The 12,903-nt window shown below is 39.1% G+C and overlaps 2 protein-coding genes across 2 annotated transcripts in view; one reads left to right on the forward strand and one right to left on the reverse strand.

Moving 5' to 3' along the window:
* Nucleotides 1-12,903, forward strand: part of ZFP62 (ZFP62 zinc finger protein) — a 166,593-nt gene that overhangs the window by 41,210 nt on the left and 112,480 nt on the right. The window lies entirely within an intron of this gene.
* On the reverse strand, nucleotides 7,030-7,840 carry LOC129485898 (cAMP-regulated phosphoprotein 19-like). The gene is made up of 2 exons (XM_055284920.2): nucleotides 7,595-7,840; nucleotides 7,030-7,440 (listed from the first exon to the last, which is right to left on the reverse strand). Exon 2 carries the CDS (start codon nucleotides 7,428-7,430, stop codon nucleotides 7,092-7,094), a length of 339 nt encoding a protein of 112 aa, XP_055140895.1. The 5' UTR covers nucleotides 7,431-7,440; nucleotides 7,595-7,840; the 3' UTR covers nucleotides 7,030-7,091.

Genomic DNA, 12,903 nt, shown 5'->3' on the forward strand with positions numbered 1-12,903 from the left:
AACAACCAGGACCTTGATCTCCAAGGATCCAAGGTATTGAGAAGGGGACCAAGACGATGCTTCAGGCCCGGGAGTAAGGCAAAGACGCATTCATTCAGTCATTCGTTAGATGCACTAAGCCAGGACACACACAGTTAGGGATTATGCAGTGATTTCAAGTCTGGGGACATGCACAAAGAATAAGCACTTACTAGATCAGAAAGCAGGTTTCCACAGAGAGCACCACGAAGGACAACGAAGGTAAAGAGCAATTTAAAAAGAGGAAGCCCCATGAACTTAGAAATTGTTAATAACACAATTTTAAATAACTAATGGGTCTAAGCAAACTAATAATAGAAGTTGAAGGTAATTAGACTAGAAGAAGAATGAAAACACTACATTTAAAACACTGTATGATGCATGTAAGGCAGTTCTTACAGAAAGGCTTATCTTTAAGTGCTTATATTAGGAAAAAAGAAGTCTGAAAATTGGCTGAACAAAGCATCTGAGTTAATCCGAGTTAACTCTTGGATCCTGCGGGTCTCTGGCCACTCGCCTCGTCTTTTCTCTCCCTTCACTTTTCTTTTTTTTTTCCCCCCACAATCTGTAAACGTGTAATCCTACCTTAAGTACAAAGCCTTTACAAATGCAAAAAAATCAAAGATTACAAGTCAATTTCTTTCTGCATACAGTACTAGCTGAAATGTAAAGAGATCAACTTCAGAAAAAAATACACTGGAAAACATACCACTTTAATAAGACGAAACTGCAAATTAAATGAATAGAAATTAGGTAGATCCATTTATTTTTTAAATACAAGTATAATTTTGGAAGGGCTATTTGACAAATTCAGCATTAACTGCCAACTCTATAGACATGTTTAACAACAACAACAACAAAACAAGGCATTTACTCTTGGCCCTTTTAGTACAGGTGAAGTGTCCTATTGCATCACAAGTGTTAGTGATGAAGTAACAGATCCAAGGGCATAATATTAAAGATGTTTTTTTCCAATTGCGATTTAGTTGAAAAATAATATAATACGAACATATATTAATGGCTATCAAGACCACCAGTGATCTGAAGAATACCTAGAGGCCTACGTACTTAGAAGGCTGAAACTAGTAAAACAGTATTAAAATCAGTGTTTTTATTCTTAGATGAACAATGACAGAGTGAGATTTCTGATTCCAATTTTATAAGGTGCAGTGGGGAATTGAGAGGAGATATTGGGGAAGATTGGCACTTTGTGCTGAGTTAGAGTCGGGAATGTGGCTCAAATTAGTTAATATTCAGATTAGGATATTGTTTCAGAAAATTTTAAATGTGTTCTAAATTGTGGCATGTTGAAAAGGATATTAAGGAACAATGTTTCATTAGCCCTAAACACAATTTAATGAGTGCCATCAATAGGCTTAAGAAATAATCAGGGATGGCGGATGATGAGGCAAAATGAGGTGAAATAGAAAATGGAAAGTGGAAAATATGCTTGAACATCGGAGAACGTGAAAAGGCCACTAAAGAAACTGCTTTGGTTATCACTCAGAAGTGCTCTTCCCATTGGCTACCTGCTGCTGATCACCCAAACACCAATTTTAGAGCACAGGAGCAGTAACCCCCTTTGTCTGCAATTTCACTTTCCATACTTTGTTACCCGAGGCAACCTTGGTCCAAACATATTATGTGGAAAATTCCAGAAATAAAAAATTCATGTTTTAAATCACAAGCTGGCTGGGCACGGTGGCTCATTCCTGTAATCTCAGCACCTTGGGAGGCCGAGGAGGGTGGATCACCTGAGGTCATGAGCTTGAGACCAGCCTGGCCAACATGGTGAGACCCTGTCTCTACTAAAAATACAAAAATTAGCTGGGCCTGGTGGCGGGTGCCTGCATTCCCAGCTACCTGGGAGGCCAAGGCAGGAGAATCGCTTGAACCCAGGAGGCGGAGGCTGCAGTGAGCCAAGGTCGCACCACTGCACTCCAGCCTGGGTGATAGAGCAAGACTCCATCTCAAAAAATAATAACAACAATAAAATAAATCACAAGCCATGGAGTGATGAAATCTCATGATCCTCCTGCTCTGTCCTGCCTGGGATGTGAATCATCCCTTTGTCCTGCTTATCCACACAGGTTGTATACAACCTGCCCCTTAGTCGCTTAGTAGCTGCCTTGGTTGTTAGATTGAAAAAACATAGTCTATAAAGGGTTTAGTACTATCTGAGGTTTCAGGCATCCACTAGGGGTAATGGACAGTATCTCTTGCAGATAAGGGGAGACTACTGTATTACATTTTTGCTTCATCAAGTAAAAAGAGCAACTAATTCCAACTGTTAAAGTAGTAACAAGTAAAGGCTTCACCAGGCTTGCCTTGATGAATAGTTAAGACACATTTTTAGGTCAACAGCATGAGATTATGCTACAAACATGCTGCTTCCACTCATCAAAACAACCCAACAATCCTTATTATTCCAACTTGCTGAGAACCATGTCAGATGTTTCCTTCAAGAATGAAATGTTCCTCAAAACTGTTCTATCAAAGGTAGTAGCTATTGGACATAAAACAGGTAATTTACTTCAGACTTTAGTTAGTTTTCATGAAGTATTTATCTCCAACTTCAGTTTATTCCCACATTAATTTATGATAGGACAGTTATTAAAATTAGCCATTTCTCAGACTATAGCTTTGAAATAATAAGAAATGGACAATTGTCCTTCACCCACTTTTTGATGGGGTTGTTTTTTTCTTGTAAATTTGTTTGAATTCATTGTAGATTCTGGATATTAGCCCTTTGTCAGATGAGTAGGTTGCAAAAATTTTCTCCCATTCTGTAGGTTGCCTGTTCACTCTGATGGTAGTTTCTTTTGCTGTGCAGAAGCTCTTTAGTTTAATTAGATCCCATTTGTCAATTTTGGCTTTTGTTGCCATTGCTTTTGGTGTTTTAGATATGAAGTCCTTGCCCACACCTATGTCCTGAATGGTATTGCCTAGGCTTTCTTCTAGGGTTTTTATGGTTTTAGGTCTAACATGTAAGTCTTTAATCCATCTTGAATTAATTTTTGTATAAGGTGTAAGGAAGGGATCCAGTTTCAGCTTTCTACATATGGCTAGCCAGTTGTCCCAGAACCATTTATTAAATAGGGAATCCTTTCCCCATTGCTTGTTTTTGTCATGTTTGTCAAAGATCAGATAGTTGTAGATATGCGGCATTATTTCTGAGGGCTCTGTTCTGTTCCATTGATCTATGTCTCTGTTGTGGTACCAGTACCATGCTGTTTTGGTTACTGTAGCCTTGTAGTATAGTTTGAAGTCAGGTAGCGTGATGCCTCCAGCTTTGTTCTTTTGGCTTAGGATTGACTTGGCGAAGAGGGCTCTTTTTTGGTTCCATATGAACTTTAAAGTAGTTTTTTCCAATTCTGTGAAGAAAGTCATTGGTAGGTTGATGGGGATGGCATTGAATCTATAAATTACCTTGGGCAGCATGGCCATTTTCACAATATTGATTCTTCCAACCCATGAGCATGGAATGTTCTTCCATTTGTTTGTATCCTCCTTTATTTCATTGAGCAGTGGTTTGTAGTTCTCCTTGAAGAGGTCCTTCACATACATGAACAGACACTTCTCAAAAGAAGACATTTATGCAGCCAAAAAACACATGAAAAAATGCTCATCATCACTGGCCATCAGAGAAATGCAAATCAAAACCACAATGAGATACCATCTCACACCATTTAGAATGGCAATCATTAAAAAGTCAGGAAACAACAGGTGCTGGAGAGGATGTGGAGAAATAGGAACACTTTACACTGTTGGTGGGACTGTAAACTAGTTCAACTATTGTGGAAGTCAGTGTGGTGATTCCTCAGGGATCTAGAACTAGAAATACCATTTGACCCAGCCATCCCATTACTGGGTATATACCCAAAGGACTATAAATCATGCTGCTATAAAGACACATGCACACGTATGTTTGTCGCGGCACTATTCACAATAGCAAAGAGTTGGAACCAACCCAAATGTCCAACAACGACAGACTGGATTAAGAAAATGTGACACATATACACAATGGAATACTATGCAGCCATAAAAAATGATGAGTTCATGTCCTTTGTAGGGACATGGATGAAACTGGAAAACATCATTCTCAGTAAACTATCTCAAGGACAAAAAACCAAACACCGCATGTTCTCACTCCTAGGTGGGAATTGAACAATGAGAACTCATGGACACAGGAAGGGGAACATCACACTCCAGGGACTGTTGTGGGTTGGGGGGAGGGGGGAGGGACAGCATTAGGAGATATACCTAACGCTAAATGACGAGTTAATAGGTGCAGCAAACAAACACGGCACATGGATACATATGTAACAAACCTGCACATTGTGCACATGTACCCTAAAACCTAAAGTATAAAAAAAAAAGACATGGACAATTGAGCTCACTAGACAAAATCTTGATTCAAGTGATGATCCAATAGCTTACAAATGTCTTCAGTAAACTGAGCTTTGGGGCAGGATGAAAAACAGAAAAATCTAAAACCTCTCTATCCCAATCACCAATAATGGAGGCTAAGCAATTATACCTACAAATCCTTAATGATAGATCTCTCCTAATGACAAATCCTGAGATTTCAGCACTGTGACTTACAGAAGGCTGGTTGGCTTAATGAGGAAATTTACTTTTAATAAAAAGACAATCAGCAATATTTTATTTTGGGCACTTAGCATTTCACAGATCCTCAATACATTTTGAGGTAGGTCAAATATTAATAGTGTATTTTACAAACAAAACCCAAGCAGTTGTTTTGTTACTTGTCCCAAACCACGGGAGCAATTCTATCATGGTCAGGAATAACATGGTCTCTCTGATCTTTCAGATTAATCTTTCATGTGTGAAGTTAAGGGTAATCACTTGCAAATATTCATGAAAAAAAAAAAAACCAGAAGACTAGATATAGAAATTCTACTTCGGGATATTTTAAACTTCTTAGATTGATCTTATAATGAGTATATACTTGCTCTCATTACAAATACATATATATATATATATATATATATATCTGATCTTTACAATTACAATTACAAATGAGCACAGGAGTGACTATGTTGCTTTTCTGCCTTTTAGGGTGAGTAGAGCAGGAAGATAATCAGCGAGCTTTCCTCAGAGCACTAGGCAGCCTTTAACTGAAGGTGCTATGTTCGAGGCACCATTGACTATGATTTGGGATCATAGGAAAGCAGGTATACTAATGGAACCAGGATTCAGAAAAGATGCCTGGATCCAAAAAGGGGAGGCTCTCTGCAAGTCAAAGATGAAGAGAAAGATAGTAACATCTCAAGGTACTGACCCTGAGTATCACGCTACAGCATTACAACTACCTGTGAGAGGAGCTCCTACGAGAGCAGTAAGCTTGTCCCAATAAAGTCTGTTAAGTTCTTACTAACTAGATAAGCCACAAATAAAACTAAATTGTTATTTTATTAAAGTGACATCTACAGAAGCAAATATCTAAACATTTTTAATATGAGTAAGTTTTACCTGTCATGTAAATGACTCTCATTGTCACAAGCCCAATTCTGTTAGCTTGTCATAATTCCTAAAATAATTTACCAAAATTCAGCTCATCTTGACATAGGTTCTTGAGCCAGTATTCTGTGCTGTTTCATTATAAAGTTCCTTTTATTTAAACAATTGTAGAATATTAGTAATAATAAAGGATTAAGAATAGTTAACTTGAGCCTAGGAGTAAGGTTGCAGTGAGCTATGATTGCACTACAGCTCAGGTGACAGAGCAAGACCCTATCTCAAGAAAAAAGAGAGAGAGAGAGGGAGAGGTCAACAACTGAGAAATTAGAAGGAAAACATCATTATTGTGTTATTTAAAAGAGTAAGGATGTAGACACCTATGCTTCTGTATAGAACAAACAGTCCAATACCATTTGAGTCGAAGAACAAAGGAGAAAAAAATGCAGATGGCAGGGGGCATGGAATGCAGAGTATTGAAGCCGTTTACTCTAGTGTCTCCAAAGTTGAGCGTGGAAGTAAAAAGTCTCATTTAAAAAGTTTATATAAATTATATGAATTGCAACTTTCATAAAAATCAAAATGAAAGGTTCTGCATAGGACAAAAGATATTCCTAAGCAACATATCGTATTTGCACAAGGCCACTGAATGCCATGGATATTAGTAACAAATGAAAAGCTTAAGTCTATGACAGATTGAACTAAGATTTCAGTTTGGTATTCTATAAGCCCGAGATTGTAAACTACTCTTCTTATACAAAAGCTATATGACTTACAGAGTTTTGTGTAGGAACTCTTGTGCTTCTGGTTGGCACATTATCTACTTTTTAAGTATGTAAAATAAATATAAACATTTGTGAGAGGTTGTGCAAAACTATTGTATTTATAAAAATGGCACAAAAGTGAATTCAACAGTCAATGCACATCTTCAACAACAACAGGTATTCTAACTCTGCAGAACTGAATAAGAATATTAGCTTCAACGGCAGCTGTTAAGCGCTAGGGTCACCTAAGTTACACCAGAATGGGCATAGATTGCCCAAGTAAAATTCTACTGTTAAAGCTGAAACAGGTTTAAGGCCATTCAAGTTCAAGCACAGAGATACGAATCTTGCGGAGCCCCATCTAGTTGTGTTTGAAATAGGTGACCTTTCTTCTAACTTGTGGTCTTAAACTTCTGTTTTACAAAATCCTAAAGGTAAATGCAGAAGAAATGAATACAATAGAGATTATATTAAATAAGAGTAACATACAAAGCTGTAATTAAGATGAAGTAATGAGAGTCGAAACACTAAAATCTTAAAACTTGCTTGTTACTTGTTAGAACCAGTACTACACTAGGAGTTATGTCATGCATACAGTTATTTTCAAGGAGTTTACTTGTGTTGCCCTAACATGTCCTCTTCACCAGTGCACTAACGAATCAAAAACTCTACACATGTATATTCCACAACAGCAGCACACACTACTGATACCTGCAAAGCTGTCAGTCTCAAATGACTTAGTGAATGAAAGGAAATAAAAAGTAGGCAAGTAACATATTAAAGAGAAACAATGGGAATTAGCAGATTCATGCAGTTCAGCTCTTTTAATCAGCCAGCCAGCTTGCTAGCAACAAGGGATGGTTTCCGTTGAGGAAGGTCCTGCGGAGTGGGAATGTGGTCACCAGTGACCTCCGTCTTATCCGGGGCTGCAGTAGGAAGTTGCTTGCTCTTCATTTTTGCTTTAGCCATGTTGTAATCCCCAGAATCAAAATATTTTTGCCCTTTCTGCAATCGTTTCCTTAAGAAATCTGAACCTGCAGGCTTTTGTCCCAAATGAGGATATCCTGCTTTTAATTTTGCTTCTTCAGCTTTCTCTGGACGTGTCACTTTAACTTCCATTTCCTTCTGCTCCTCCGCGGAGGCTGCCTCCAGGACTTCCGCAGACATGGTGCTCCCTCTGCAGAGGTGAGATGCAGGAAAAGATGCGATTAGTGGGTGTCCCCGGCCACCCGGCTACCGCCGCGCCGCCTTAGGCCTGCCCACCGCCAGGCCCAGCTCTCCCAGCCTCTCCCTTCACTCTTCAAGCAATTTGCACGAGGAGGAAACCTGACCTGAAGGAGCTGTGAGACTCTGGCCGGGGCTCCTCCCCGGGGGCTCTCAAAACCCTCAGGTCTTGGAATCCACCTCCAACTGCCCACAACTGGTATTTTGCTCTCTGACCATTGCTCTCTCTTCCCTTCTCTCTCTTTGTCTCTCTCTCTCTCCCTCCCGCAGCTCCAGTCTGAGGGGCCCTTTGCCAATTCCAACTGGAACATCCAATGTTGGACACTAATTCAGCTGAGGTGTAAAATCTGCCTTCTCCTGGCTTTCTCCCGATACCAGAGAAAGTCCAGCCTGCTGTCCCGGTCCTCGGGGCACCCATGGGACTCAGCCAGAGGAAATCTTGGGGACGCCCAGTTCCTTCTCAGAAAGAAGACTCCGGGTCTCTGTCTTTTGTCTGGGAAGGCCTAGAACCAGACAGACACCCCTGGCTTCCTCTTACCAGTCCGCATGGGTGCCCAGCACCCCACATTCCTACGTCCTCCCCACTGAACTGTCGTCTTCACAGCCTCGTCAAACCTGGCTTAGTGGGGAGTCTAAAGCCAAAGCGTTTAATTTTGTACTGCAAAACGTCCTGGCCCCAGTGCAAACTAGGTAATGACAGGCAGTGGCCCAACACAGCACCTTTAACTTTCAAATTCTGAGGAACCTTGACGACTTTATCACCAGAAACAGCAACTGGCAAAAGGTTCCCTATACTCAGGCTTTCTTCTACCTTAAGCCCCGCCCCTCCTCCTTCCCCACGGGTTCAAAAACTACTCCAACCAGTGAAACCTCCTCTGCCATTCTCCCTCTCCCAGAAGTGGCTGGGCTTGAAGGAATCGCTCATGTTCACGTCCCCTTCTCCGGGTCTGATTTGTTGCAAATCAAACAGTGTCTGGGATGTTTCCCAAAAAATCCCTCTCATTATCACAGGGAATTCCTGCACATAACCTAATCCTTTAACTTGGCATAACATTTATGTAATTCTAACCTCCACCCTCACCCCTAGCAGAAAGAACGCTCAGCTTAATTAAAATTAAATATCCAAGCTATAAGTGTACTCAAAAGGCCTTTATGTTTTTCTCTTCATAAATCTTGTTTTCCTAGAAAAGGTTTTTTCTCAGTCAACTAAATTACTTTTCTCCACTCTATCTTACCACTCTTAGTGCATATATAAAAGACCCTAAAATAACTTCTGGTGGCCTGGGACTCCTTGGGAAAACAGAAAAGGCACCACAAATCCCATTTTGGGAAAAATCTCTGTTTTGCTCATGGAACCCCGGGAAGTAGAGGTGAGTAAGTACCTCTCAAAGTCTGTCTTTGTCTTCCGGCCATGCTTGTTTATTAGGCCCTGGAAACGGTATTCCTAGCACTGCTCTTAAAGGGCCTCACCTGAAGGCCAATAATCCAACAGGGAAATTAGCAAAAAATGAAAAATTTACAACTACTGGTTCTTCTTCTGGTTGTCTGTGTGGCTGTACATATGTTATGTGTGCCATGTCTATTAAAAAGAGCCCTAATTAATTGCCTAAGAAAAATAAGTGCTTAAATCAAATATTTTTAAGGGAAAAGTAAAAGTTGTGATACCTTTCAGTTCACGTAACTTTAATATTTAAAAATAGAAACAGTCTTAGGAATTATTGGTAAAATACCAAAGTCTTCAAAGCGTAAAAATGCAGCCTGTGTGAGGCAGGTCAGATACTAGGTTTGCTGTTTTAAGGTTGTAAACTACTTCTTTATCCTTTAAAAACTGTCAACTTACCTGCTTCACAATTGGTAAGGTCAGAAACATATCAAAGTAACAATGCCCCTAACTATGCTGGAAAAAGTCAAACTTCGTCTGCATCTAGCACATAATTTTAAAAACTTAACAGGTTTTACATTAAAGTTAAAAATTGCTAAAAGTTACCATTATGACATGTAATTAAAACTACTAAACATGAATTTACATGCAAGGCGCATAAAAACAGTAAAAAGTGTTTCTAGTTAAAAATTATAAGAAGGTACAAAAATGTACATTTTGCTTAAAAATAAAAAGTTATCTTTAAATAAAATAAATGGTTTAAGCAAATTGTAAAAACATTATAAAAGTTAATTCTGCAAAGAAAACTGTGTAAATATATTAACTAAAAAGGGTATAACTTTCTTTTCTGTAACTTAAACACTAAAATAAAAGCACTACAAGTTTTTCTTAAAATGCTAATCTACTCTTTAGCAAAATTTGTCAAGGGTTATAACAGATATGTAAAAATCTCACTTCATAGTCAAACTGGTTAAAATTAAATAGAATTGTCTGTAAAGTTTCATGAAAATTAGGGTTAACATTAATAGCAAACTAATGCAAGGGTAAAATTTAACTTTCTCTCTTAAACAGAATTTTCATGTAATAAAAAAAGGCTAATAAATGGTTTTTGCTTTTCCAAATTTTTTTTTTTTTTTTGAGACAGAGTCTCACTCTGTCGCCCAGGCTGGAGTGCAGTGGCGCAATCTCGGCTCACTGCAAGCTCCGCCTCCCGGATTCACGCCATTCTCCTGCCTCAGCCTCTCCAAGTAGCTGGGACTACAGGCGCCCGCCACCACGCCCGGCTAATTTTTTTTTGTATTTTTAGTAGAGACGGGGTTTCACTGTGGTCTCGATCTCCTGACCTCGTGATCCGCCCGCCTCGGCCTCCCAAAGTGCTGGGATTACAAGCATGAGCCACCGCGCCTGGCCTGCTTTTCCAAAATTTTAACTCATCATTTTGGCAAACCAAAACAAAACAAACAAATGAACAAAAAATAATAATCTAAAATTCTATTTCATAATATCAAATGGTTTAAATTTTAAACATATTTAACAGGCTTCCAAAACCAAACTTTAGTCTCAAAATTGTCTTTCCTAACCCCTAACTTTTAGGTCCTGCAAAGGGCCCCCGAAGCATCTGGAACAAAGGTAAACAGGATTATTTAACATGTTTAGGTACATAAAATTGCCAAAACACTGCCTAATAAGTTATATTTTAGGGAATAATATTAACATATGTTCCAAAACTGTATGAAATGTCTAACGTTAGTGTCTGAATATGTGCTATTAATCACAATTAAGCTTGTTATATTGGGTTATTGTAAACCACAAAAATGACTAAATTTCTTTGTTAATTGTGTTTCTAACTGTATCCAAACTGGACATTTTGTCATTTACAGACAATTGTTGTTTTGTTTTAATCCTTTTCAAAAGATGGTTTATAATCAAGCTGCGGGACTTTAACAAGCGCTCTCGAATGTGAGTTTCTCACAACAACAGCAACAACAAATGCACAAAATTCATGGAAAGCTAAAATGTTTATAAAGATCAAGCAAAAGTTAATAAAATGGACTAAACTAATAGAAAACCAAAACAAGTTTTTACCTTTTGCTTAAAACACTGCTAATCCTTATTTTATTTTTTCAGAGTCAAGAAAAGTTGTCTTAAGCTAGCTACAGACTTTCACAGCTAAGTAAAGTATATTCCTGTAAATAGGATTTAAAGTGTGTTTCTCTCTGCCTAGGTCCTCTAGAATTTAAAAACTAGTTATAAGTATTCCTAAATTACAACAGCATAGTTGTTTGCATAAGTGCAATAAGAAACTGTTTTCTGGGCTGGTCGCAGTGGCTCACGCCTCTAATCCCAGGACTTTGGGAGGCCAAGGTGGGCAGATCACGAGGTCAGGAGATCAAGACCATCCTGGCTAACACGGTGAAACCCCGTCTCTACTAAAAATACAAAAAATTAGCTGGGCGTGGTGTCGGGCGCCTGTAGTCCCAGCTACTCGGGAGGCTGAGGCAGGAGAATGGCGTGAACCTGGGAGGCGAAGCTTGCAGTGAGCTGAGATCGCGCCACTGCACTCCAGCCTGGGCAACAGAGCGAGACTCCATCTGAAAAAAAAAAAGTCTGTTTTCTGGCCGGGCGAAGTGGCTCATGCCTGTAGTCCCAGCACTTTGGAAGGCCGAGGCAGGTGGATCACCTGAGGTTGGGAGTTTGAGACCAGCCTGACCAACAAGGAGAAATCCTGTCTCTAGTAAAAATACAAAATACAAAATTTGCCAGGCGTGGTGGCACATGCCTGTAATCCCAGCTACTGGGGAGGCTGAGGCAGGAGAATCGCTTGAACTTGGGAGGTGGAGGTTGCGGTGAGCTGAGATTGCGCCATTGTACTCCAGCCTGGGCAACAAGAGCAAAACTCTGTCTCAAAAAAAAAAAAAAAAAAAGAACCTGTTTTCTTTTGTAACAGAACACGATTGGAGAAACTAGTTATTTTGGCAAGGCTTTGACTGGAATGGTGTGCTCTCCTTTAAGGAATCAAACTTGACTTATGGAGCCAATATAGCCCTTGGACACTGGCCTCATATTCTGTGTACACAGCCCCTGTACGGGGTTTCTGACCTGTGGTAAGTAAAGAATGCCAGTTTCTCACAGGCCAGGAACCCCAAGTTATCTTAAAACCTGAAGAGGAAAGGAATTCTGCCAACTCATAGGTGTTTAATAGTACAAATCCATGGCTGGGCTTGGCTTCAAAAAGTCTTATCTCAAATTCCTTCTATGAAACAAAGTTCCATCAACGCCAATTTAAAAGGCCCTATGTAGCAAATGATTATTCTTGCTGAATTGTATGCAAATAATTAAGCCAAGTGTAATAAAGCGAACCAGTCCTACCATGACTTGTCTTTTAATAAACATGGAAAACGGAAGAGAGAAAATTATGTTTCAAAAACTATAGCACACCTGTTGTTAAATTCGTCTTGCCTAATATTTTTCAGTTTTTATTATTTGCTACAGTTTAACTTATATCCACTACAGAAATCAACTCCTAAATACATCACACTCAAGTCAAAGCTTAAAAATCTGAGGAAGCAACTCCTGCCAGCCCAGAGAAATGTCCCAAGTATCAGTGTACAGAACATAAATAATCTTCAGCTAAAAGCACAAAAAATAAGTTGCTAAGTAAAAATTACTCATCTTACTCAGCCTCACCTCTATCTCACCAAATACTTTTTGTCATTTCTACTTCTCATTTTAAGCCAAATATTAAAACGTTTTTAATGGAAATTATTTACTATGCCACCCTTGCGGGAATTGCTTTACTCACTTTACTATTTGCAGTAAAACTATATACGGTGGCACCCTCAGGGTAAAATATCGGACAGAGAATCTCAATTACTGTAGCATTTTGCTTAATTATTATCCTTATAGTAGGAATAACAGTTACTAACAAAAAATAACACATAGGCCTTTCCAAACATGTGCCTCTGCCTCTCATTGGAAAAAAAAAAAAAAAGTTGCTTCTATCTCAACCAATCGGGCCTAATAAAAAATGCTGCT

The sequence above is a fragment of the Symphalangus syndactylus genome, chromosome 7 (genome assembly GCF_028878055.3).
Source record: "Symphalangus syndactylus isolate Jambi chromosome 7, NHGRI_mSymSyn1-v2.1_pri, whole genome shotgun sequence".
NCBI classification, from domain to species: domain Eukaryota; kingdom Metazoa; phylum Chordata; class Mammalia; order Primates; family Hylobatidae; genus Symphalangus; species Symphalangus syndactylus.